Here is a 26,069-nt window from a genome sequence, read left to right on the forward strand (position 1 = left end):
AAACACAGCACACAACACAAAGTTACTGAGCAAAAAATTTAACAAGTCCCAACAAGGACGAAAATTTGTCAATAACAATGAAATTCCTGTCACAAACAAGACAAAATTGGAAAGAGCTCACCAAAAACGTAGTGGCAAGCCAGTAAGACGGGTTAGGTGACCGTTGGGTGCCCAAAGAACACCTGCAAGCAGTCACTCACGGAGCCAAAAAATTTCGACGACCTTCCCAGTTGTAGGCTGAAATGTCGTATGAAGACACGTGGTGTTTACAGGGGAAGTGACGTCACGTAACCCGAGATGGGAGGTAACTCCCTGGGTAGATGGTCATTACCCTGCCTATGTTTACACTTTTTGTGTTGGGTTGCTTCCCTTTAAAATTCTTTAAGACGGGTAGCCTTTTCAGACCTTAGCATGTTAAGACTGCGTCAATGCTTTTATGTGATTCGGAGTAAGAATATGTAATTTAATCAAAAATTTGCTCCAGGGGCTTGCAACGTAGTACAATGTATTACCTTACTGGGAGAATGCATGTTTCCAGTACAAAGGACTTAACATTTCTTACATACTGCTTGACTAAAATCTTTACAAACATTGACTATATTCTATACAAGAAACACTTAACAAGGGTAAAAGGAGAAACAGAATCCGTTAGTCGCCTCTTACGACATGCTGGGGAGCATTGGGTAAATTCTTCCCCCTAACCCGCGGGGGGTGTATGCAGGGCTAACACACACAAAAGGTGAAAAACCTGAAAGGCCAGGGTCCACGGCGGCGCCCCCCAGAAGCTGAGGCTTTTTTATTTATTATCTTGTAGGGACAAAGAACAAAGTTTTACTTTAAGAAACCGGATTTTCCGGTTTTAAAAGTTTTAAAAAAAACGGATTTCCGACGAGAACCGGAAAGGCAAAAAGTATGTGTGCCCTGTGTATGGCAAAAAGCTTCAGAAGCTTGTCATTTGTGTACATTTTGAACTTTCACAGTTAGACTACAATGTCATCCTTGTACACAAACAATTGACACTTATGCTTAAACACAATAACATAAAATATGTACAAGTCATTTCACAGCACACATTGTAAACCCACAGTTGTACGTACCTCCTATCATGCTAATTCTCACAGAGAATAAACTCCTAGTATTATAGTAGCACAGAGAATATACTCTCTGTACTCCTAGTAGCATAGAAAAAACACTGTAGCCAGTACAATAAAAGTATCTTCCAACAAAAATCATCATCAAAATGGTAAACATCAAGCTAGGCACTTAAAAATATTCCAATCTCGTACTGATGATTTAGCCTTCATAAAACCCATACCCTGTATGCATCAGTCGATCACCATGAAAAGCAAAGAACTTTTCTTCTTCTTCCTGGACCCAGTCCTATCATTCATACAGTACTTACTTCCTTACTCACTACCCGGTATGCCCTGTGGCCTAATGCATGGCATTATCTGATACAGTACTTACTTCCTTACTCACTACCTGCTATGCCCTGTGGCCTAATGCATGGCATTATCTGAAACAGTACCTGCTATGCCCTGTGGCCTAATGCATGGCATTTACAGTACTTACTTCCTTACTCACTACCTGCTGTGCCCTGTGGCCTAATGCATGGCATTATCTGATACAGTACTTACTTCCTTACTCACTACCTGCTATGCCCTGTGGCCTAATGCATGACATTATCTGATACAGTACTTACTTCCTTACTCACTACCTGCTATGCCCTGTGGCCTAATGCATGACATTATCTGATACAGTACTTACTTCCTTACTCACTACCCGGTATGCCCTGTGGCCTAATGCATGACATTATCTGATACAGTACTTACTTCCTTACTCACTACCTGCTATGCCCTGTGGCCTAATGCATGACATCTGATACAGTACTTACTTCCTTACTCACTACCTGCTATGCCCTGTGGCCTAATGCATGGCATTATCTGATACAGTAAACACAGTCAAAAATGGAGATCAGTATTCAGGCACTATTTTCTCATCATCTGAAAAACTTCCTGATCATGTAATCTGACTCAGACGATAGTCTCTGTCTTTCTGAAAAAACTTCCTGATCATGTAGTCTGACTCAGAAGACAACTCTCTGTCACTGACGTCTTTCTTTCTGAAAAACTTTCTGATGATATATAATCTGACTCAGATGACACTCTTGTCTATCTCTCTAAAAAAACTTTCCGATCATGTGCCATCTGACACAGACAAACGTGGTACCTGTGATGAAAGGACACCCTTGGGACCAGCCAAAAGTGTCCCCACAATGCAGGTGTCCTGTTATGACTTGTATTTTAGTCAAAATAGGCGAAGGGACAATTACAGGTGTCCTTTCATGGGAGATGTCCTCTCATCAAAAGTTCCCCACATTGCATGTACCACAGTACGACCTCTGGAACTTGGCCTATCATCTCAGAGTTCCCACACTTCAGGATAGCTTCTCACTCGTGCAACATGGCTAGGAGCGGTATGTACGCTGTGAGACTTCAGTGTCGGACTTTCTTCAGCATCTTCAGTGTCTTCTGCATCAAGGGAGCTGGCCGGATGAACGCTGTCTCGGGGGAGAAAAAAGGAGAGGATATAGATTGGTCATACTTTCAGTTTAGTATTACAATGACAGTCACAAGTAAACTTGGAGAAATAGAAACCGTAAACTTGGAGTAATGGAAAGAAATTAAAAGAGATACAGGCAAACAGTGAGAGATAGAGAGCAAGACCAATCTCTTCTTCTTCTTCGTACATGGGCTTAGACTCACACGTTCACTCATGTTTTTAGCACGAGTGGATTTTTACGTGTATGACCGTTTTCACCCTGCCATTTAGGCAGCATACGCCGATTTCGTGGGAGGCATGCTGGGTATTTTCATGTTTCTATAACCCACCGAACTCTGACATGGATTACAGGATATTTTCCGTGCGCACTTGGTCATGTGCTTGCGTGTACACACAAAGGGGGTTAGGTCACTAGCAGGTCTGCACATAAGTTGACCTGGGAGATCGGAAAAATCTCCACTCTCAACCCACCAGGCGGCAGCGACCGGGATTCGAACTCACGACCTCCCGATTAGGAGGCCGACGTCTTACCACCATGCCACTGCGCCCGTCTCAAGAGCAATCAACAAACCATTCTTTACTTTTGCTGAAGGCAACAAATCCCCCCCTAGCCCCCTCCCTTTAGAGAAATTAATACAATGTCAATGTATGTGGGCCTTACAGAATGAAAATGAGCGTACATGTACCACATTTTTTTCACAAATACTAGTAAATCATAGCATGAAAACACACACACACACTCACACACACACTCACACTCACACACACACACACACACACACACACACACCATCACCACCCTTGTCTAAATTCCCAGTATATCTGAAAACATTAAAAATTTGATTAAATGTAAAAAGACAAGAAAAATAAGCAAACGACTCACGTCTGCTGGGCTGTTCCACAGGCTCGTAGTTTCCCTGCGGCTTCATGGGGATGTAGGCTTTGTGCTTGAGGGACGAGGAGGCAGAGTACGACGATGAGGTCGACACTCCGCTTCTCACGATGCCGGCCGTTCCGTGCCGCTGCTGTTGGCGCCTCACCTCTCGCGGCGGCTTAGCCACTGTGTCCATGAAAGCCATGCGTACCTTGCGACCTGGGACAAAAAAAGGAAACTGTTATGGTATATACTGAGGTGCCAATCCCAAATATCCCCTCTCAGAAGCGTATACAAAATCTGTCAGTGTTTATGGTAAGCTCTTAGTATTTGCACACCTCACAGAGACATTTTCCAGAAAAAAACCTCAGTCAGGATTTTCAGCGGTCTGGTAGAGTAAGAGCCCCAGTACCTTGGCCAAGCTTTTCAAAACGAGGTGGAGCATGTTCTTCGCTTCCGATCGAATTTATCCTACGATCGGGAGGAACAACTAAGTCTGATTTGTATTTTATGCAGCAACTGCGCTAAATAGGATACCACTTTTTTCGGAAAAAAATATATACATCGGAGCCACAAATCGCCAGCGATGGCTTGCTGATCACTGGACATATTCGTTAAGCACTTCTTTTTTTTATATAGCTGTACTCACGTGACCTGGACTGGGAAGCAGAAATGAGTACCAGGGCTTACAAAAAAAAGAGGGAACTGTTGCATGCTCGAGATTATTTGTTTAAACGTAGCCATTTTTCGTTTGGCGTAGCAATCGCTCTTAAATGTAGCATGCTACGCTCAAAGCAGTTGGCAGCTCTGCACATGCACATCAGGGGACAGGGCAGTCAAAGATGGACAGGAGCTGCATTTTGGGCCCCCATCCCCCCCCCCCCCCCTTTTTTTTAAAAGCCAATTACATTGCAACAGGGATAGCCAAATCGTACCCCCGGTCGCCATGGGCGAGTAAAAATTCCGCAGGGCTAGTAGAAACTGCCTGGTAACTTTTCCAGCTGGCTAGTGAAAATTCTGGTCAAATGCAACAATTCTGGTTGAACTATCTAGTTACAAAGTGGTATAAACACTACTGATGCAGTAACTGTGGTATGTACCGGACAAGCGAAATTTCTGGCGGGCTAGTGACTTTCCTGAAATTACTCGCCCAGCTGGCGAGTTTAAATTTTGAGATTTCGCCATTCCCTGTTGCAAATAGTTTTATCAGTATTCTTCAGCTTCAAGGCGTGTTTTTTTCAGATTTTCGGTGGTGATAAAAAGGAGTTCCACTGCAGCACACAAACTGACCTGTCTGTCCCTTGGTCATAGTCTTGGTCATGTTGTCCCGAAGCTTCCGGTACTTCTCCTCGCGCTCATCGTATTTACGCTGCGATGAAAAAAACAAGGGTAAAACAATAGCAAGCTTCAAGATAAAACAAACGATAAGTTAAGAAATGAAAGTATTGAAACGTTAAATAAAATAAATAAATAAACAATTCAATTGTTCAACACTTTTTTTCTCTTTTAACATGTTTTTAATTATTTTTAAGTACATGTATAACAATACAACAACACCACCAAGAAAAAAAGAAAAAATACGAACTCACAAAACGACAAACGGTTAACATGCACAAAACACTTCTGGGCCCAATTGGCAAGTTGACATAACCGTATTTTCTATCAAAACAAAACACTGATTCACACAAAAAAGCAGAAAGACGAAAACAAGTAACGATTCAATCGTAGGATTTGTTCATTATGAGACAATCACTGACTGACTGCAAGCTACAACCGGTCACACGGCAAATGCACTGTGCAAGAGCCGACAATTTTTGGAGAAGCCGGTTACAGACCTGTTACAGATCGGCCCGTGTGACCGGGCAAATCATTGTATGTGACCGGCCTCTGAAGACGGCAGGGAAAACGCTGACATTATAGTGACAACAAGGTGACAAAACAACAAGAGAAAGATGGAAAGAAGAACTGTGAAGGCCTACCAGGTAGAGTTCTCTCCACGTTTCCATTTCGTCGGGATCACAGCCACGGAAATCTTTCTGGCAGTGGATCTTCCACAGGTGGTCAGTGTCTTCAAGAAAATTCTGTCAGAACAACAAAAGACTGCAAGGTCAGAAATGACAAGATTTGAAAGCAAAAGTTCAAACTAAAGTACGCTGTTATCTGGTACAGGGATGGCCAAATTGTCTCCCCGGTCGCCAGGGGTGAATAAAAAATCCGCCGGGCTAGTAGAAACCGCCTGGCCAATGAAAATTCTGGTCAAATGCGACCCTTTTGGTTGTAATATTGGGGTTTTAAGCCATATAAACACTGCAGATCAAGTGCCTGCAAAATGTCTGCCAGACTAGTGACTTTCTTGAAGTTACTCGCCCGGCTGGCCAGTTAAAATGTTGAGATTTGGCCATCCCTGTAGAAATAATGTAGGTTACATCTTATGTACATATACAGTGTATATACACTACTGTTAAAGAAAAGAAGAAAAAAAAGCCATCAGTAATTTCTCAAATCTGAAGAGTCCTCAAAATGATCAAGTATGTTTTAACTCTGCCTTGTACAGAATAACAACTGTGTGAATGGTGCTATACTGAATGAAAGAGTGTGACATGAAGTTCTTGTACATCATTGCAAAGAGTGTGAATGACGTTTTAGTTTAGATGTCAAGCGCTTAGAGCAAGCCTTTTTAACGAAAGTTTTTGATTTAGCGCTATATAAATGTTATTATTATTATCTGCCTCTCACACAGAATTCCCATGACATGGGAGGTAACTCCGCCAATTTCAAACTTACAAAAAAAGCAAATGCTTACGCAACTCACCCTCGCTATGCGTAACATAAATAAGAAACACATAATCCGTTGCTGTAGCTCTATGAACAGTCAAGAAAATTATCGCTTAATTAGCAACCACAGCAGATTTGATAAAACAGCAAACATGCTTAACCTCATAGGAAGCGGGTAGAAACAAAACAAATATGCATCAGATTGCATTGTAGATAATACAAAAACAAGAGTGAACGTCGGTAGCACAGTGTATGGTCAGCATTTTGGGATCTGCATGTGGGTTCTCTAGCAGGAGATATCAACGTTGTCATGGGATTTGGCGTAACTCAATTCAAACAGCTTTTCAGCAGAAGGCGAAAACTGATTATTTTGATTATGAAATAGTGTTTATATATATATATACCTGGTATGGATAGAAAGATACAAGAATGTTGAATCATGTATTGTCCATCATGTATTGTCCATCATGTATTGTCCATCATGTATTGTCCATCATGTATTGTCCATCATATTCTAGAGAATGTTAAATCATGTATTGTCCATCATATTCTAGAGAATGTTGAATCATGTATTGTCCATCGTATTCTAGAGAATGTTGAAACATGTATTGTCCATCATATTCTAGAGAATGTTTCTCATTGAGAACGGTTAACTTAGTCTAAAGCACAAAAACATCCAAATCATCAAGAACCGAATTACGCCAAAATAACATTTTAAGGACAACGACGATATTGTGCTCTCCAGGAGGCACCAGGTGAACCTTCACTGTGCTTATTAGGTCATGGACAACCCTGAGCCTCACAAAAGTTTCTGTACATTGGAACCCCCCTTTTAAGACCTCCAAAAATTCGAGAAAATCAGGTCTTAACAAGAAGGGCAAAGCCCATACGACTCACATGCTTGACCTCGACCTTTAGGGTAACTAAACCTAGCAATGACATCATACACTAAGAACTGCTTTACACATTTTTCCTACCAAAATACATGTGACCTTGACCCAAGGTCAAGGTCATCCAAGGTCATGCAACACAAAGCTGTTAATTCAAGACATAGGAAGTACAATGGTGCTTATTGGCTCTTTCTACCATGAGATATGGTCACTTTTACTGGTTCACTACCTTATTTTGGTCACATTTCATAAGGGTCAAAGTGACCTTGACCTTGATCATATGTGACCAAATATGTCTCATGATGAAAGCATAACATGTGCCCCACATAATTTTTAAGTTTGAAACAGTTATCTTCCATAGTTCAGGGTCAAGGTCACTTCAAAATATGTATACAATCCAACTTTGAAGAGCTCCTGTGACCTTGACCTTGAAGCAAGGTAAACCAAACTGGTATCAAAAGATGGGGCTTACTTTGCCCTATATATCATATGTAGGTGAGGTATTCAATCTCAAAAACTTCAGAGAAAATGGGAAAAATGTAAAAAATAGCTGTTTTTTAGGCAACATATATGGCCCCTGCGACCTTGACCTTGAAGCAAGGTCAAGATGCTATGTATGTTTTTTGGGGCCTTGTCATCATACACCATCTTGTCAAATTTGGTACTGATAGACTGAATAGTGTCCAAGAAATATCCAACGTTAAAGTTTTCCGGACGTCCGGACGACTCGGGTGAGTACATAGACTCACTTTTGCTTCGCATGTGAGTCAAAAAGGAGGGAGTCTTAAAATGGGGGTAAACTTACAGGGGTTATGAACAAAAAGTCTGAGAAAACAGGGTCTTAAAAGGGAGGGAGTCTTAAATTGGGGGGTCTTTCACTCTACCTCTGAAACTACGGGGAGTTTTTGATAGAGACTTTATGTAAGGACCTTCCCATCGACCTTTGTAAAGGGTTATCTTTGAAAACAAACAAATAAGTAATGATGTTGTTCAAACTACACATTCCGGATCATGTCGTGGACGACCCATATATAGAATATAACAAGGAATTTTACAGTGTTTATTCCTTTTTATACGACTTGGGTCCACTACAACCCATACTCTGCAAAGAGGTGGTAAAACCTTTATACTTGTACGGATGGCGTGGGTCGTGTGCAACCCATTCCTTTTACATATACAGTGAATCTTTCTTTCGAATGTATGGGTTGTACTCTGTCCACATCATCAGGACTGTGCAGTCCAAAGCGTGATCCAGTGAAGGTTAAAAAAGTTAAATATCTTGTCTGGGGAGACATCCTGGAGTGCCCTCTGCAGGGAAGGCCAAATCTCAAAAATGTAACTCGCCAGCTGGGCAAATAACTTCAAGAAATTCACTGGCCCACCATACATTTCACTAGCCCGGAACATGCTACACACTAAAATGGAGACTCTGAAACACAAAATAGCGGTGATACGATAGACAACCGGGCTGTGTTCAGAATTTTCACTGGCCAACTGGGCGAACCGGGCGAGCTGCCAGATGGTTTCTACTAGCCCGACGAAATTGTTACTGGTCCAGCAAAATTTTTACTGGCCCCTAGCGATCAGGCAGACGATTTGCCGTCCCTGCTCTGGGGGTCATAGGGTCAAGACTGTCCACTCACGGGGTTGTGGTCCTCCAGGTTGTAGAGCTGTGAAGGGTTGGCTCTGTCCACCACAGGCCTCAGCACATCGTAGGGAATGCCACCAACGTAGTCGATATCTGTCCACAGAAGCATACAGCCAGCGTCAATATTTCAGAAGCTCATATCTGTGTCATATTTTAAAGGCACAGTTCTTTCTGTGAAAATAGTTAGGGTTTTATTTGAAGTCGCTCTCGAGTCACTGAGACCAAGTCTGCGAAAAAGTCTGCCATGGAAAGGGTACAGACAATTTAGTTTCCATTTAGTTTCAATTACGCATCGACTTGAAAATTCAGTTGTGCACTGCTCAACTCCGTAGCAATTTACTTGGAGCAAATTTTTTGTTTTTAAATTAAAACAAAAATTTAAAAAAATTTTTTTTTTTTTTTACTTGGAGCAGATATTTATTATTACGCTTTCTGATTGGTAAAGCTCTAGCCAGATAACAACAAATGTGCTCAAATGTGCAAATCAGCTGAGAACTATGACTTAAATCTTGTGTGAGCATTGGCACTGTTCACATGGGCAGCGACATTTCAGCCGACTTGGTTTGAACAAAACTCACTTGGAAGTTGTTGGAAAGTTGGTTGTAATTCTCCCGTGTGAACAGCACTTAACTTTGATGAATGTTCCTGTGTACTATTGTAAGAACTCACCATCAATGTGTTCGATCAGGACTTGGGTACAGAGGTCAAACAGGGACTTCACCTCTGAAAATAAAATCCACACAAATCAATCATGAATACTTGACATATACTCTACTAGATGAATACCCGCTTCGCCGGGTAGCCAGCTTCGCCGGGAAGAAGTAGAGCCGAATACCCGGCTTCGCCGGGTGAGTGGCGCACCGTATGCCGGCTTCGCCGGGTCAGTGGCGCACCGTACGCGATTGACGCCACACGAAGGAGAACTTCTAAAAATAGTAACGGGAATATGGATTGAGCGTTGTGGACAGTGACCTTCTAAAAATAGTAACGGGAATATGGATTGATGCCACACGAAGGAAGGGAGATAAACGCAAAACACTGGAGAAGATAAGGAAGAGTTACTGGGAATGGATCTGGGAAGATGAACAGAAAAACCAAAATCGGTACAGCGCTGCGCGCTGACAGCACGTGTTGAAAATTCTCATCGACCAGGTTGTGTCCAGGGTCTACCTGAATATGCCCACCAAATTTGAAGCAGATCCATCAAGAACTTTGGCCGTACATCGCGAAAACACACACACACACACACACACACACACACACACACACACACACACACACAGACAGACAGACACAAGTCGTATATATATAATATATATATATTTATATATATATATATAGAAGCATACACACACACACACACACACACACACACACACACAAACTACAAATACAATCATCACACACAGTAGTTCAGATAGATTTCATAGAACAAAATGCGTTTTGACAACAGCAAAACAGTGTGCATTTACCTGACGAATAACAGTATAAAATTGCGTGGAAAAGCTAATAAATCAACATTTATAGCAGGTTCCAAGCTTTTTATCAAAGCCGTCATGCAGCTGTTGACAAGGCAGTCAATGTCATAAAACACAGCCACAGACTGTCTTCTACCCCACCCTTAAGGCAGCCATACTCCTTGTTCGGAGGAGACTTTGACACCAATCGGCCTTCCCATCATTTCTCACCTGTCAGGCCGTGGCGTCGCCCAGAGTACACCTGAGTGCGAGTCGTCTGCTTTGTTCCGATCTTCATGGGGTCCACACTAAAACCTGATGAAACAGACAGACACATTAACAATGTCAACCTTCACCTCAACACAAAAATCTGCATCGGCCATACTGAGCCCTGCCCATGTGGGACCGGCAAGAAAACATCCGCATTCTGCTGCAGTCCTGTCAACCCTTGCAAAGTCTCAAGCATAACAAATGAGTTCATCGCTCCAGGGGAAGAGAGAGAATGCTTACTGTCCTACAGGCTGAATATTTCACCTCTTGAGGACAAGATATGGGTTATATGATAATTCGAGTTTTACGCCCTCACGGCTTTTGATGAGATTCACAAGTGTATGGGTGTTTAGGTGGTATCAGCCATCTGCACTTATGGCAGAATGACCGAGGTCTTTTATGTGCCATTGTGGTGACATGGGGTTGGGACATGGCTTCCGTCTCTGGGTCTGCACATAAAGTTGACCCGTGTCCGTCCAGGCAAAACAAAACGTTATATTCACTTACACACGTACATACAGTTACATACAGTGAATGTAACGTTTTGTTTTGTGATAAATTAAAAGTTCAAATAATGTACCATCCCTGTTGTTTTTATTCTGGTAAATGTAACAATTTGTTTTGTCACCAGTTCATCGTTCTAATAGTAATAACCTACCATCCCTGTTTTTTGCTTCAGGTAAATGTAACGTTTTGTTTCGTCATAAATGAAACATTCCAGCGCTGAAAGTCCACGAAATGGGGCACTGGCCTTTGGCTAGTACTTTTTATAATTTACGAGCCAGAGAGCAAATTTTATTTTTTATACTCGCCAAACCAACCATTTGTTTCAGCAACTTTACTCGCATTTGGCGAGTTGATTAACATTTCTACTCGTCATTTACATGTTTCTACTCGGCATGGCGAGTAAAATACTCGCCACTTTCAGGCCTGCATTCCAATAACCTACAACTGTTGTTTATTTAATTGCCCATTGTACCGACCTTTCTCTGTGTGTCTCCCTTCCTCTATGGGCAGGAAACGCCTGGGTCTGTAATTGACACTGGTGTCTCCTAACGAGGCCAAGATGTCCGACTCCGTCAGCTTCAACTGCACGCAAGGAAAAAGTTCACAGTTGTCAGGGGTGGCCAAATCGCCTGCCCGATCGCCAGGGGCGAGTAAAACATCCGCCGGGCTAGTAGAAACCGCCCGGCAACTCGCCCGGCTGACTAGTGAAAATGTTGGTCAAATGCAACACTTTTGGTTGTAATATCGAGTTTCAAGTCAGATGCAGCAACTTTGCTATGTACTGGACCAGCGGGCTAGTGACTTTCTTGCAGTTACACACACACACACACACACACACACACACACACACACACACACACACACACACACACACACACATTAAAACAAGAAGGGCAAAGCCCATACGACTCACATGCTTTACACATTTTTCCTACCAAAATACATGTGACCTTGACCCAAGGTCAAGGTCATCCAAGGTCATGCAACACAAAGCTGTTAATTCAAGACATAGGAAGTACAATGGTGCTTATTGGCTCTTTCTACCATGAGATATGGTCACTTTTAGTGGTTCACTACCTTATTTTGGTCACATTTCATAAGGGTCAAAGTGACCTTGACCTTGATCATATGTGACCAAATGTGTCTCATGATGAAAGCATAACATGTGCCCCACATAATTTTTAAGTTTGAAACAGTTATCTTCCATAGTTCAGGGTCAAGGTCACTTCAAAATATGTATACAATCCAACTTTGAAGAGCTCCTGTGACCTTGACCTTGAAGCAAGGTAAACCAAACTGGTATCAAAAGATGGGGCTTACTTTGCCCTATATATCATATATAGGTGAGGTATTCAATCTCAAAAACTTCAGAGAAAATGGGAAAAATGTGAAAAATAGCTGTTTTTTAGGCAACATTTATGGCCCCTGCGACCTTGACCTTGAAGCAAGGTCAAGATGCTATGTATGTTTTTTGGGGCCTTGTCATCATACACCATCTTGCCAAATTTGGTACTGATAGACTGAATAGTGTCCAAGAAATATCCAACGTTAAAGTTTTCCGGACGGACGGACGGACGGACGGACGGACGACTCGGGTGAGTACATAGACTCACTTTTGCTTCGCATGTGAGTCAAAAAGATACACTCAGAAATTAATCAGAGGCCAACAAATGCCAAGTAAAAAAGATAATCAATCACAATGAAACTGACAAACTGACAATTCCTGACACAAATATTAGTAAGAACGCTTGGTTCTCAAAACCAGCTGTCAGTTTCAGAACAAACACAAGTTGATCGGAACACATCAAATGTCAAATATTTGTTATGCTTAGGTATGCTTAGGTTTTAACTTGAAACAAAATCACACACACACACACCCCCCCCCCCCCCCCCCCCCCCACACACACACACCCCAACCCCCCTTACCCCAAAACAATCAAAACGTCACCTGTTTTGGAGCCGATGTTCCAAACGTGCTAGGTCCTGATATCACCAGAGGTCTCTCTACTTTCTTCCTCTTTGCGGCCTTGGTCTCATCGTAATTCAGAAAGTCCTCAAACGATGCCATGGACTCCGACTCGTCTGGGGATGGCTCGCGCGGCCTGCGGCTACCAGTACCACTACCTGAACTAGATTTGGATTGTTTTCCGCTCTTCTCTTTGGGTCTGGCGTCCCCTTTGTCGGAGCTGCTGGAAGATTTGTGTGAGGATCTGTGAGCGCTGCCTTCCCCGTCCGAGCGCTCTTTACTTGAGCCATGGTCTGACAATTTGTGAGCGCTTCCTTCCCTCTCCGAGCGCTCTCTACTTGAGCGATGGTCAGATGATTTGTGAGCGCTGCTTTCCCTCTCCGAGCGCTCTTTACTTGAGCGATGGTCAGATGATTTGTGAGCGCTGCCTTCCCTTTCCGAGCACTCTTTACTTGAGCGATGGTCAGATGATTTGTGAGCGCTGCCTTCCCTCTCTGAGCGCTCTTTACTTGAGCCACGGTCTGAAGATTTGTGATCCCTGGATGATGGTGTTAATGACCTTTCTGATTTTGAGTCCTTCTCAGCTTTTATACTTCCAGAGTTTGAGTCCTTCTCAGCGTTTTTACTTCCCGAGTTTTGAGAGCTTGAAGAGTCTTTCTCAGTTTTTCTGCTTCCAGACGTTGAGGTGTGAGAGTCTGAGGAGAGTTTCTCAGGTTTTCTGCTCTCCGAGGGTCTGTGGGCTTTCTTCGCGGGGACTTTGACGCTATAGTCGTCAGGTGTCGCAAACAGACTGCCTTCGATCAAGGCTCTTTCGTCTATAAAGGCGGGGCGTTTGGAAATTTTCTTTGTAGAAGAACTCGACTTTTGGGACTTTTCTCCTGAGGGTTGGGGGCTACTTTTATGTACAGATGAAGCCGCAGACTGTGACTTTTGACTGCTTTTTACGACTGTATCCGTTTGCTGCCGGTCAGAATCGTCACTAGCAGGACTAGGCGAGCGGTTCTCGGAATACTCTGGAGACATGTCATGCTTGCTACGTTTGCTCTTGAGCTCAGCGCTTTCCCTCGGTTCCTGAAAGAGCTTACCATCGGGTCTCTTCTTAATGTCCATGTCAACAAGTTTGTGGCTTTCAGAGGATTTGTGCCTGGAAGAGGAATGGTTTGATTTGTCGCGACTTCTGTGCCCGTCTCCTTCTTTGCTGTGATGTTTGTGACCATGTTTTTCTCTGTGATCAGAGTCTCTGCCTCTAGACTTTTCTCTGCCCGACGCAGAAACTCCTTCTTCTGACGCTTCATACTGCTTTTCTTGTTTAATACTGCTGGGGTTGTATTCAATGCAGTCAGTCTTCACTTTTGCTTCAATGTACTGGCTATAATCATCTGGGCTTTGGCTATGGTCTTTCCTGGACTTGAGCTTATCGAGCGATAAATTTTTCCGCTCAGATTTGGGAGCACTAGGTTTATACTCTGTACATTCCTTCTTCACCCCACGATCTATGTAATCTCCGTAATCGTCGGGGCTTTGCTCTCTTTGTGACACCTTAGCATCTTTGCGTGATCTTTTGGAGCCTGGTTTATATTCTGCACAGTCTTTTTTCACTCCCTTCTCGATGAAGTCACTGTAGTCATCCGGACTTTGGCTGAATTCTTTCCGGGAAGCCTTGTGTTTGGCAGCCGAGGAAGATAGGTTTTCTGGACGTTTAGCACCTGGGTTGTATTCGGCGCAACCATCGACCTGTTGATCAATGTCTTTTTCGTAATCGTCAACACTTTTCCGCCTAGACTTGAGCTTGCTCTTAACAGCACCTGGGTTGTATTTGGCGCAACCATCGACCTGTTGATCAATGTCTTTTTCGTAATCATCGACACTTTTCTGCCCAGACTTGAGATTGCTCTTGACAGAACCAGGGTTGTACTCCGTGACGCCTTCTTCAATCCACCGATTGATGTAATCCTCGTAATCATCGTACGAGTCAGCGGCAGGTTCTCCCGTCGCGTGGTCATCCTGGCCATGGCTGGTTTCAGTCAGAGCTGTAAAAAGGCTTCGTTCTTTCTCCGGCTTAGCTATTTTTTTCTCGTCTTGAAATTTTGCTGACGAACGCTTATCGGAGGTAGGGTGTGCATCCCGGTGAGAGGAGTGCCTCTTCTCTGAATGTTTGTCTTTCTGTGAGTGCGATTTCCCTGCTGAAGAAGGCCGAGACTCTGATTTATTCCTCTCAGCCCTGTGACCTGACGGCTTGTAACTGCTTTCCACTGTAACTGATCCAGATCTCCCCTCCTTTGATTTGCCACCAGAATGTCTGTGATCTGATGATTTTTCCGCATCACGATGCTTCGAGCTGGAAGAATGGGACGATTGGTGACCTGAGTGTTTGTGGGATGATGAAGACTGTTTTCTTGCAGGCGAATCCTCACCAGAATTTTGAGCTTCCTCATCGGATGCCTCACCCCCAGGGCTAGATTCCCTTGAAGAATTTGTTGAGTGTTTTCTCTCTTTTTCATCTACCTCATGCTTACTGGTCCTAGGTTTGCTTTCCTGTGGGTGTTTGCTGTGTGAATAATGTTTTTCACTTTTATCACTGGAGCGATGGCTATGGCTAGACTTGGGGTCTGACGATTGTTGGTTGTGTGACAACGTTTTTTCACTGCTTATAGATGAGTGATGTTGACGAGATTTGCCCTCTGAGGTATGCTGATTATGCGAAGAATGCTTCTGGTCTCGATCACTTGACCGCTGGCTACTGGATCTACCTTCTGCCGATGTTTTGCTGTGTGACTGTGAGGACTGTTTTTCACTTTTCATTTTATCACCTGAATGCTGACTACTTGTTTTGCCTTCCGACGATGTCTTGTTATGCGATGAATGTTTCTCACTTTTATCACTCGAAGGATGACCGCTGGATTTACCTTCCAGCGATATTTTCTGGTGGGTTGAATGTTTTTTGCTTTTAACCTTGTCACTTGTGGGTGGTCGGCTTGAACTGCTGTGTGAGGAGTGTTTATCCTTCTTGCGAGATTCTTCATTTCTGCCACTTGAACTCTCTTTTTCGTTCCTTGACAATCTTTCACTAGAGTACCTTTCACTTTTCACACTTTGTTCTCTCTCACTTTTCCCACCATGCTCTTTCTCGCTTTTCCCACTGTGTTTGGATTTGTCTGAATGGTGTGAAGAGTGCGTCTTTGACAAAGACAATCCGCTCGTTTCTTTCCCTTTCTCTCGTTCTCTGTGTCTGTCTTTCTCGGATGATCGTGAGTGTTCACCTTTAGATTTTGCATGTTGGGAAGAAGAGGAGGCTTTAGAACTGGAAGACTGTTGATGATGTTTGCGCTGCGTGGAGTGTGCAGAGCTGTTGTGGTGGTCTTTCCTGTGGTGGCGATGTTTCTCTCTCGGGGACGGAGAGCGCGAACCATTGTCCGAGTCTGCGCCTGACTCTCTCTCACCGGCAGAGTCAGAAGAGGCAGACCTTTTTGAGCGTCCGTCACTTCTCTCACCTTCGCTCTCAGATGCAGAGCGCTCAACCTCCTCCTCTGAAGCACTGTGTTCTCGCTCTCTGTGATATGATCTCTCCTCTTTCTCCTCCTTCACATTCCCTCGCTCCTCATCGCTACCCTCACTCTCCTCCTCCGTTTCTCTGCCGCTTCTTGATCTCTCGCTCTCATTGCCTGAAGCGTTTTCTTCTTCCTCCCTCTCACTGCCGGAAGCGTCTTCGTTGCCAGACTCGTTGCCAGACTCGTTGCCTCCTTCTTGTTCAGATCCAGAGTGCTGTGCGCCTTCATCTTCGCTAGACGCCGTCTGCTTCTTGACCGCCTCACGTACTAGCAGTTTCCACCGGGCGATGAGATCTCGGGCCAAATCGCCAGTGTTGCCGTCAAACTTGCGAAATCCGTGCACGCACTTGCCAATGCCAGTTTCCTGAAGCAGTCAATAACACCATTAAAATTTACAACAGGTATGCATTGCCAGTTTCCTGAAGCAGTCAATAACACCATTAAAATTTACAACAGGTATGCATTGCCAGTTTCCTGAAGAAGTCAATAACACCATTAAAATTTACAACAGGTATGCATTGCCAGTTTCCTGAAGCAGTCAATAACACCATTAAAATATATACAACAGATCTATGCATTGCCAGTTTCCTGAAGCATTCAATAACACCATTGAAATGTACAACCAGTATGCATGTTCTTCTTATCTTATACTTATAGTGTTTTACTTCCGTGAATTAAAAAAAAATCTGTTCAACACTTTTTTTCATCAGAACTAAAACGCTTTACAAGAAGAAAGGTGTCTGAAAATGCTTGTGTACATGTGTGTGACAGAATTGTAGAACAATTGACACTGGCCCCAGCTTGCTTGCTAAGGTGTTAGACTACTTAGAGTACTAAGAACATTTACACTGCAACACGTGTGTGTGTGTGTGTGCAGTGTGTGACACTGAATTTTACCTATAGAGCAATTAACACTACCGCCAGCTTGTTTGCTAATGTGTAAGAGTACTAAGACCATTTACAGTGCAACGCGTGTGTGTGTGTGTGCAGTGTGTGTGTGTGTGTGTTTGTGTACATGTGCGTGCGTGCGTGTGTATGTGTGTGTGCATGTGTGTGTGTGTATGTGTGTGTGTGTGTGCGTGACTGCAACAGTGCATGCGTGCACACGTGTGTCTACAAGTACAAGTACAAGCATACATGTGCTCTGCATGACCACGTCCACAAAATAGGAGTCTTAAGTAGAACCCAGCTAAATTTCATTCTTAGTTAAAATTGAGCTCTTACTGAAGTGTAGTATTGTAATAAATGTTTTGGTTTTAAAATTATTAAGGATTTGTGATTTTAGTTATTGTCGTCATAACTAATGTCTGATACATATATAATTCTTACTGATACTTCTATACTGTTTATTTTACGCATATGTACAATTGATGGTTAAACACGTTTTGTTAAGGAGGAGCATGCTTGTGCGTGTGTGCTGTTGTGGGTTTTGTGTGGGGAATGTATGCGGGCGTGCGTGAGCGTGTGTGTGACTGAGATTGCAAGCGATGTTTGGAAGGGCGTGTATGGATTGATTGATTGTACTCTGGCCAAAACATGTCCCTAGTGTACTGCACATGGTTGAAATAAAGTCTTATGTCTTATGTTACAGCCCTTGTCAACCTTACCTGTAAGAGAGAGACAGTCAGTGGAATTGATGTCAGTTTCCTCAACACTTGATAAACCTGTAAAATACACATGCCGGTAAATTAATAAGTAGGCCCAGTACCAAACAAGATTTAGACTTATAAGAAAGAAAATAAGTCAAGAAAAATGCCACTTTAATTTCCCATTAGTTTAACCTTACATAGAAGTCATGTTGTTAAGAGTAAGATCAACAAGAGTATTACTAAATGTATAATCCCACTGTGCAAATATTTGAAATGACTAGAGTTTCTTGCGCAAATACTGTAGTATGTCAAAAAACATATGGTGTGCACAACAGTGTTTAATTTGTAGCAGACAGACGTCATACAGGTGGTCACATGTATGTAGGACACTTTATCCTGTGACTCACCGACGTCATTGTCCTTTTCACCCATCGAACATGGTCATTATTATTGTTGACTGTGATATGACCTCCTCTTCTTCCTTCACACTTCACCGCGCAAGTGTACGGCTATAATGTTTATAAAAAGCGGCGCCTTATACTCTCAGATGAGCTGTCCAAAAACATTGTTAGCACACCCGACGACTTTCCTCTTAAGTCTAAATGACTAAGGCATGTGCCTTTGCCCACTAGATCTCTATAGGATGCTAAAGAATCACAGTGCAAGTATGCGAATGATAGGGCCAAAAAAAATAATAGGTGTGGTTACGGTAACATAGCCAAAAAAATAGGGTAGGAAGGTAGGCAATCACTTTTTTTTTTTAAACTTTTTTTTCTAATGTGTACAAATTAAACCTACTTGACAGGGAAATAAGTGTGCGACTCGGGCGCTTTCGCTTTCATTGCGTTTTCTGCACTCGTTTACTTGTGGGTTTTTTTGTATTTTTTGACAAATGTAATAAAAAGTTATAGGGTCGGCCCCAAAAAATAGGGTAGACCTCAACACACAGGTAACTTTTGTGTCTCTTTGTTCAAGACAAAAACCACCATTCTACGACTACGAGTACTACCGTTTCTACATGGACATATATATAAACAAAACAAAAAACTGCCAGAATACATGTCCTTTTCTTTTTAATTAGTAAACAGAGATCTTTACTGTTCATAGTTGGCTGCAGTATCTCTTAACCATTGTCTTAACCATTGTCTTAACGGTAACCAGCCCTCTAAACATGTCAGTCACACTTACAGTTAGTATTACACTCTCAATCAATCTCTTCTTGCTTTTGAATGACAGTAAACCCAACAAAGCGTGTTCACAATCACTTTCAACACTATATCGATATATTTCCTGAGAGAACGTGAATACAAATCCATTTGTAACATCTGCCAGCGTTCGTCAAAATTGTGCAAAGTCGACAAAACGGATGCTGTGTTACACAGTTATTACAAGAAAACACACAGCTGTTTCATGACCAGATTTGAAAGGTTTTCCCTCACATTAAATAAGTCTCTTTACGGAAAATATAAATAAGAACCTGGTCTATTCGACAGACGACATTTCAAGCGACATTTTACCTTTTCTCCGCGAGGATGTGCTTCTAAGTAAGCCTTGTATTTTTTCAGCTTGTGTTTCAACTCCGCCATCCTTGCTTTGGAGGGGACTCTACTCTTACATCAGAGGAACAATAATGCAACAAGAGTAACGTACTCTGTGCTGCACGGATCCACTGATCTATGCACGGATCCACCAGTGCAATGATTACGGAGTTGTCCATTTATCTAAAAATAGATGAATTATATATTCGTAGCAGAGATCTCAACAAAGATCAGTGCAAGTTCTTGATAGTTTGTCAACAAAGGCGGTACTTTATTTTATTTAAAATGTTGTTTTACTCTGGAGTTGCAGGTGCTCGCGAGTTTTTCACCAGGGCGGCTACGGAAACTGCAAAAATGTATCAGGCTACTGAGAACAAGCAAAGAATTTTGTCTTTATACTTTCTTCTCTCGGCCCCCCCCCCCCCCCCTCCCCTTTCTCCACAGCTTGAGGGGCTGGTACCGGCACTACCATCACACCTTTCTTTCTTTATTTGGTGTTTAACGTCGTTTTCAACCACGAAGGTTATATCGCGACGAGGGAAAGGGGGGAGATGGGATAGGGGAAGGGGGGGAGATGGGATAGAGCCACTTGTTAAGTGTTTCTTGTTCACAAAAGCACTAATAAAAAAATTGCTCCAGGGGCTTGCAACTTGGGAGAATGCAAGTTTCCAGTACACTGAAGGACTAAACATTTCTTACATACTGCTTGACTAAAATCTTTACAAACATTGACTATATTCTATACAAGAACCACTTAACAAGGGTAAAAAGTGAAGAATTTTATGGGTGAGAAAAGGAAAGTAAAAGGACTTTGGGGAGGCAGAAATAGAGAAGAAACAAGAAAAAGATCCTAATTAGGTTCACGGCATCGAGAGTGATGCGACCTTCTCTCAGAAGTTAGTAGAGAAGGCTCCCCCATCCACCACCCGGGGGACGCGCCTCTACGCCAATTAGGGGGCGCGAGGCCATCACACCAGTTCTTTAACGGCTGAGCAGAAGCAGCAAGGCCGTAAAATCAGGCCAGTGAGACACTCTGACCATCACACATCCAACATCGTCTCACAGTATTCAAGAAACAATTATAGACCCTATTCAGTGCCTCAAGGCCGCACTGATCAGTTTAGGAACTCCTTTTTTGTGAAGACGGCACAAGACTGGAATCTACTTGAGGACAATATTGTAACCTCCAAAAGCATTGGCATCTTTAAAGCCAAGCTAGCAGCCGTCTACCACCATTAGGCTGCCGCACTCTCCCCCGCTGCATTTATGCCAGTCTTCTGGTACCCAGCAGCGTAATCATCAAGATCAAGATCAAGAGCTACCCCCCCTCCCCCCCCCCCCACCACCACCACTGACCACCAACGCTCCCCACCCAGGCTATGCGAAAACTTACCGTAAGAACAAGCATTGTAACTTGGAAATATATTGTTTCTCTGAAAGTGAATTTTAACTTTCAGTGTCTCTCAATTTAGTTTGTTTCGCCTCTGTAATTGTTTTATTATTTTGTTTGTTTCTTGGTTCGTTTGCGGTTTCAAGTGTTTGCCATGGTTGGTTGGCCGCGGGGTGAGTCACACTGAGTGGTTGACTCAACTTGAACGGCACTGAGTCAGTTGCTCAACTTAGTCAATTCAAGTTGTTCGGTTGTTTCTTATGACCCCGCCCTTGCACTAAAGATGGAAGGACTCATTTTACTGTCAATCAAAAAAAATACATAAAGACAGCCAAAGCGGTTATTCCGAAGTTAAAAGGACTGATGATGACACAAAACTGTCAGTGTCTGACCGAACCACACAATTTAAACTGAAGAGTCACTGAGTATGAACAACTGACACACACTGACCGACTACTGAGATAGTAGCACATGCAGGCACACACACGCACATCATGCACATACACCACCACACATACACACACACCGGCACACACACACATACACACCACTGAGACAGTGACACACACATACACACACGCACACACACACACATATGCACACACACACCACAGTGACACACATACACACACACCGGCACACACACACATATGCACACACACACAGTGACACACACACACACAGTGACACACACGCAGGCACACACACCGTGCACGCACACGCACACACACACACACACCCTGACTGAGTCAGTGACACCCCCGTCACCACCACGTACCACAGGCTCACACTATGATGCACACTGCACAACTAAGTAACTCGATCTGGCGGCAAAACGGCAATAACTGACTGACACCGCGAAACCCGGGCGATTTCAAGTCAGTTTCAAGTTGATCATCACAACTGAGTTCTTATGAGCAAACTTGTTGGCTTTAAACTGTTACCATCATTTCAAAAACGTCTTGCCGCATAGCAGTAGAAAATAGCTGAACCTGAGCCGGTTCAAGAACTGATAGGCCTAAATAAAAAGCCTGTCTTTATAAATAAACTGTTCATTATCTCTCAAAGTTTGGCCATGTGTTCATTGGTCAAATTCATGGCGTGATAGTCACACACCACTCTAAGACTCAGTGACGATTTGATTGGTCAACATCAGGGAAGTGTAGAAGTTGCACGGACTCGAGGTTACACTCATTCAGAAGTTACAGGTCTGCTCAACTCAAACATCACTGGACCGAAATACGAATTAAATGACTAGATTACATTCTACAGGCACGCCTAAACGCTGAAATATTGCAGTGGCTCAGAATTAAACCAGAGATTCTTTTTATATTTAGTCAAGTTTTGACTAAATATTTTAACATCGAGGGGGAATCGAAACGAGGGTCGTGGTGTATGTGCGTGTGTCTGTCTGTCTGTCTGTGTGTGTGTGTAGAGCGATTCAGACTAAACTACTGGACCGATCTTTATGAAATTTGACATGAGAGTTCCTGGGTATGAAATCCCCGAACGTTTTTTTCATTTTTTTGATAAATGTCTTTGATGATGTCATATCCGGCTTTTCGTGAAAGTTGAGGCGGCACTGTCACGCCCTCATTTTTCAACCAAATTGGTTGAAATTTTGGTCAAGTAATCTTCGACGAAGCCCGGACTTCGGTATTGCATTTCAGCTTGGTGGCTTAAAAATTAATTAATGACTTTGGTCATTAAAAATCTGAAAATTGTAAAAAAAAATAAAAATTTATAAAACGATCCAAATTTACGTTCATCTTATTCTCCATCATTTGCTGATTCCAAAAACATATAAATATGTTATATTCGAATTAAAAACAAGCTCTGAAAATTAAATATATAAAAATTATTATCAAAATTAAATTGTCGAAATCAATTTAAAAACACTTTCATCTTATTCCTTGTCGGTTCCTGATTCCAAAAACATATATATATGATATGTTTGGATTAAAAACACGCTCAGAAAGTTAAAACAAAGAGAGGTACAGAAACGCGTGCTATCCTTCTTAGCGCAACTACTACCCCGCTCTTCTTGTCAATTTCACTGCCTTTGCCATGAGCGGTGGACTGACGATGCTACGAGTATACGGTCTTGCTGAAAAATGGCATTGCGTTCAGTTTCATTCTGTGAGTTCGACAGCTACTTGACTAAATATTGTATTTTCGCCTTACGCGACTTTTTTTTTTTTTTTTGGGGGGGGGGGGGGACAATTATACCCATACCAGGGGCGCAGGGCCGGGGGGGGGGGGGGGGTCCGGGCTTTCCGGACCCCCCCCCCCCCCCAGCCTAAAAAAATAAAATGAAATTAATAAATAAAACTCAGAATAAAGAAAAATTGATGGCTCAGATTGCACCAGATTGCTCCATTTTCCTTGATTTGTATCACAATTTTCCCCCGGGGGGGGGGGGGGGGATGTCCCCGGACCTCCCTAGGAGCCGGCCTTTGTCTTCCAAGTGACGGTTTTGGAAAACAGTTGGGTCATTTGTGTGCTCAGGTTGCACCAGATCGATCAAATGTCCTTGTTTTGATCCAGATTTGTCTGGTAAATTTACTTTTTGGAAGGTGTATTAAGGGAAGTGTCTTGGCTCAGAGTGCACCAGGTTGCTCCATTTTCCATGTTTTTATCAACATTTTTGACATTTTTCTCGCGCCCTCAACTAAACGCTTCGCGTCGTCGCGGAATTGTCTCTAAAAGAAATTTGGAACCCCCCCCCCCCCCCCCCTAAAAATGAAGTGGTCCGCCCCTGCATACTCTGGCACTGAGATCGATATGCATAGTTCCGAGGAACATTTAAATCTTACCAGTAGATCGAAGCTTCGATCTCTTCGAAACAAAAATGCAAGTAATTGTTTTTCAGTTTGGAGAAAAAATACCACTGAGTAAATACAGATTCGTTTTATTCATCTATTTTGTTTATCTTTTTTTTAAAAAAACAAACTCATCATACCGGCTTTAATCAGAATTTGTTTTTGATTTTGTTGTTGTGTTCCTGTGTTTTTTGTGTGTGATTACGGTGTGGTTTTTGTTTGTTTGATTTTTTTTTTTGCAGTAATAATAATAATAAAATAATAATAACGGGCATTTATAAAGCGCCTTATCAGAAGTTCAAAGCGCGTGACAACAATACATGTATACAAAAATCATACAATCACTGTCAGATTCAAACAGCACATGCACATCTCACATCCCCAGACTCTATACTAAGGAACTATCCGTAGTGTTGTTGGAACAAGTGAGTTTTCAAATTGGACTTAAAAGATGAAATGGATGGAGAGTGACGTAATTGAAAGGGGAGTGAATTCCATAACTGAGGTCCATAATACGAAAACGTGCGGAAGCCATGAGCCTTGCGTTTAAAGCGACCTTGACAGAGAAGTCGAGCATCATCAGAAGAACGAAGGGTGCGAGAGGGAGTGTAGAGAGAGACCAGTTCAGAAAGATAGGCAGGTGCCGATTCAGAGATGATATTGTAGCAGAAGCAGGGGGGGAGGGGGCAATCAGTTATAAGAGATTCAGTCCTTAATCTTTGGAAAACACTGAAATACCAGTAATCACAGCTTCATCCCGGGGAACAAATACGCGTACTACATGTATAAGGGATTCAACACACGATATGATCTATAGAGGCTGGGAAACTGGAAGAATACAAAAATCAGTATTTTGAAGATTCATTCAATGGAGAAAAACAGTCGGTATTAAAGTAGTTTTTTTTTTTGTTTTTGTTTTGTTTTGCTTAAGCCCAGCCGACCACGAAGGGCCATATCAGGGCGGTGCTGCTTTGACATATAACGTGCGCCACACACAAGACAGAAGTCGCAGCACAGGCTTCATGTCTCACCCAGTCCGCACATTATTCTGACACCGGACCAACCAGTCACTAACCCCATAATGCCAGACGCCAGGCGGAGCAGCCACTAGATTGCCAATTTTAAAATCTTAGGTGTGACCCGGCCGGGGTTCGAACCCACGACCTCCCGATCACGGGGCGGACGCCTTACCACTAGGCCAACCGTGCCGGTGTAACACGAAATTTTTACTCCACGAAAAATTTACTCCAGAGTAAATATTTCGTACGAAATTCTTACTCCGAGTACACTTTTCGTACGAGAAAAGAACTCCCCAAGGCACGAAAGAATTACTCCCTCCACGAAATTTGTACTCCCCATTTTTTTTACTTCCAGTAAAAATCTCGTACGCAAAAATGGGATGCGGGCGAAGGGATAATGCCAGTGATCTCGCGCACACGAATGTCGCGCTACCCTCCCTCCACCCCTTCCACCACCAAGACTAACAGGGGACAAGGGAGTAAAAATTTCGTACACCTGGTATGGGAAGTTAAATTGCTCGTGTTGGGGTGAAGTAATTTATTCGTTATTTATTCGTGAGGGGAGTAACATTTTTGAACGAAATGTTTACTCGGAACTCACCTGTCTTGGGGAGTAATTTTCTCGTGCAATGGGGGTGTGCTTTTTTCGTAAAGGGAGTAACTTTTTCGTACGAAATGTTTACTCCGGAGTAAAAATCTCGTGGGAGTAATTTTCTCGTGTTACACCGGTCGTCGAGTTGTGACCTGTCCCCTTGGATGGAGACACGGAGATACCAGCAGATTTTTTCTTTCATTTTCTTCTTCTTTCATGTGCTGAAATTCCCACTCATATTTCTGCACGAGTGGGTTTTTACAGTGTGAATGGCCGTTTTTACCCCACCATTCAGGTAGCCATACGCCGTTTTTTTTTTTTGTTTTTTTTTTTTGGGGGGGGGGGGGGGGGGGTTTCTTTCAAAATTTACGAACGGCAGAGGTGTAAAAATGATGGAGAAGTTTCGCCGATGTAAAAAAAAGTGTCCGTGTTTTCCCGACTACACTGAAACGACCTACTTGATTAGCCTATAGCAATTAGCACGGGTAATGGTGTTGTGTCTTTCTTTGTTTGGCGATATAACATACACTGGAAGTGCTGGGACTGATGGAAAGAAATAGATAATGAATCGATTCAAGTGGCCCGTTGTTGCGTCACGTATGTGTGTGTTGTGTGTGTGTGT

The 26,069-nt window shown here is 42.9% G+C and overlaps 1 protein-coding gene across 1 annotated transcript; it reads right to left on the bottom strand.

Annotated features, from left to right (window-relative positions):
• Positions 1–2,420: 2,420 nt before the first annotated feature.
• Positions 2,421–19,694, bottom strand: LOC138979778 (dentin sialophosphoprotein-like). Its single transcript, XM_070352515.1, has 11 exons — positions 19,604–19,694; positions 18,105–18,161; positions 12,932–16,861; positions 11,460–11,565; positions 10,438–10,521; positions 9,419–9,472; positions 8,745–8,842; positions 5,416–5,517; positions 4,727–4,805; positions 3,446–3,655; positions 2,421–2,560 (listed from the first exon to the last, which is right to left on the bottom strand). Exons 1-11 carry the CDS (start codon positions 19,670–19,672, stop codon positions 2,496–2,498), a joined length of 4,854 nt encoding a protein of 1,617 aa, XP_070208616.1. The 5' UTR covers positions 19,673–19,694; the 3' UTR covers positions 2,421–2,495.
• Positions 19,695–26,069: the final 6,375 nt, after the last annotated feature.

The sequence above is a fragment of the Littorina saxatilis genome, linkage group LG11 (genome assembly GCF_037325665.1).
Source record: "Littorina saxatilis isolate snail1 linkage group LG11, US_GU_Lsax_2.0, whole genome shotgun sequence".
Lineage (NCBI taxonomy): Eukaryota > Metazoa > Mollusca > Gastropoda > Littorinimorpha > Littorinidae > Littorina > Littorina saxatilis.

What these genes read in the sequence shown, in the direction of transcription:
- LOC138979778 (XM_070352515.1), bottom strand. Translation starts at nt 19,672, where the DNA reads ATGGCGGAGTTGAAACACAAGCTGAAAAAATACAAGGCTTACTTAGAA. An exon ending in CCTGATCGAACACATTGATG is followed by an intron (nt 8,843 to 9,418) that starts GTGAGTTCTTAC and finishes TTCTGTGGACAG; the next exon opens with ATATCGACTACGTTGGTGGC. An exon ending in CGTGGAGAGAACTCTACCTG is followed by an intron (nt 4,806 to 5,415) that starts GTAGGCCTTCAC and finishes TTTTCATCGCAG; the next exon opens with CGTAAATACGATGAGCGCGA.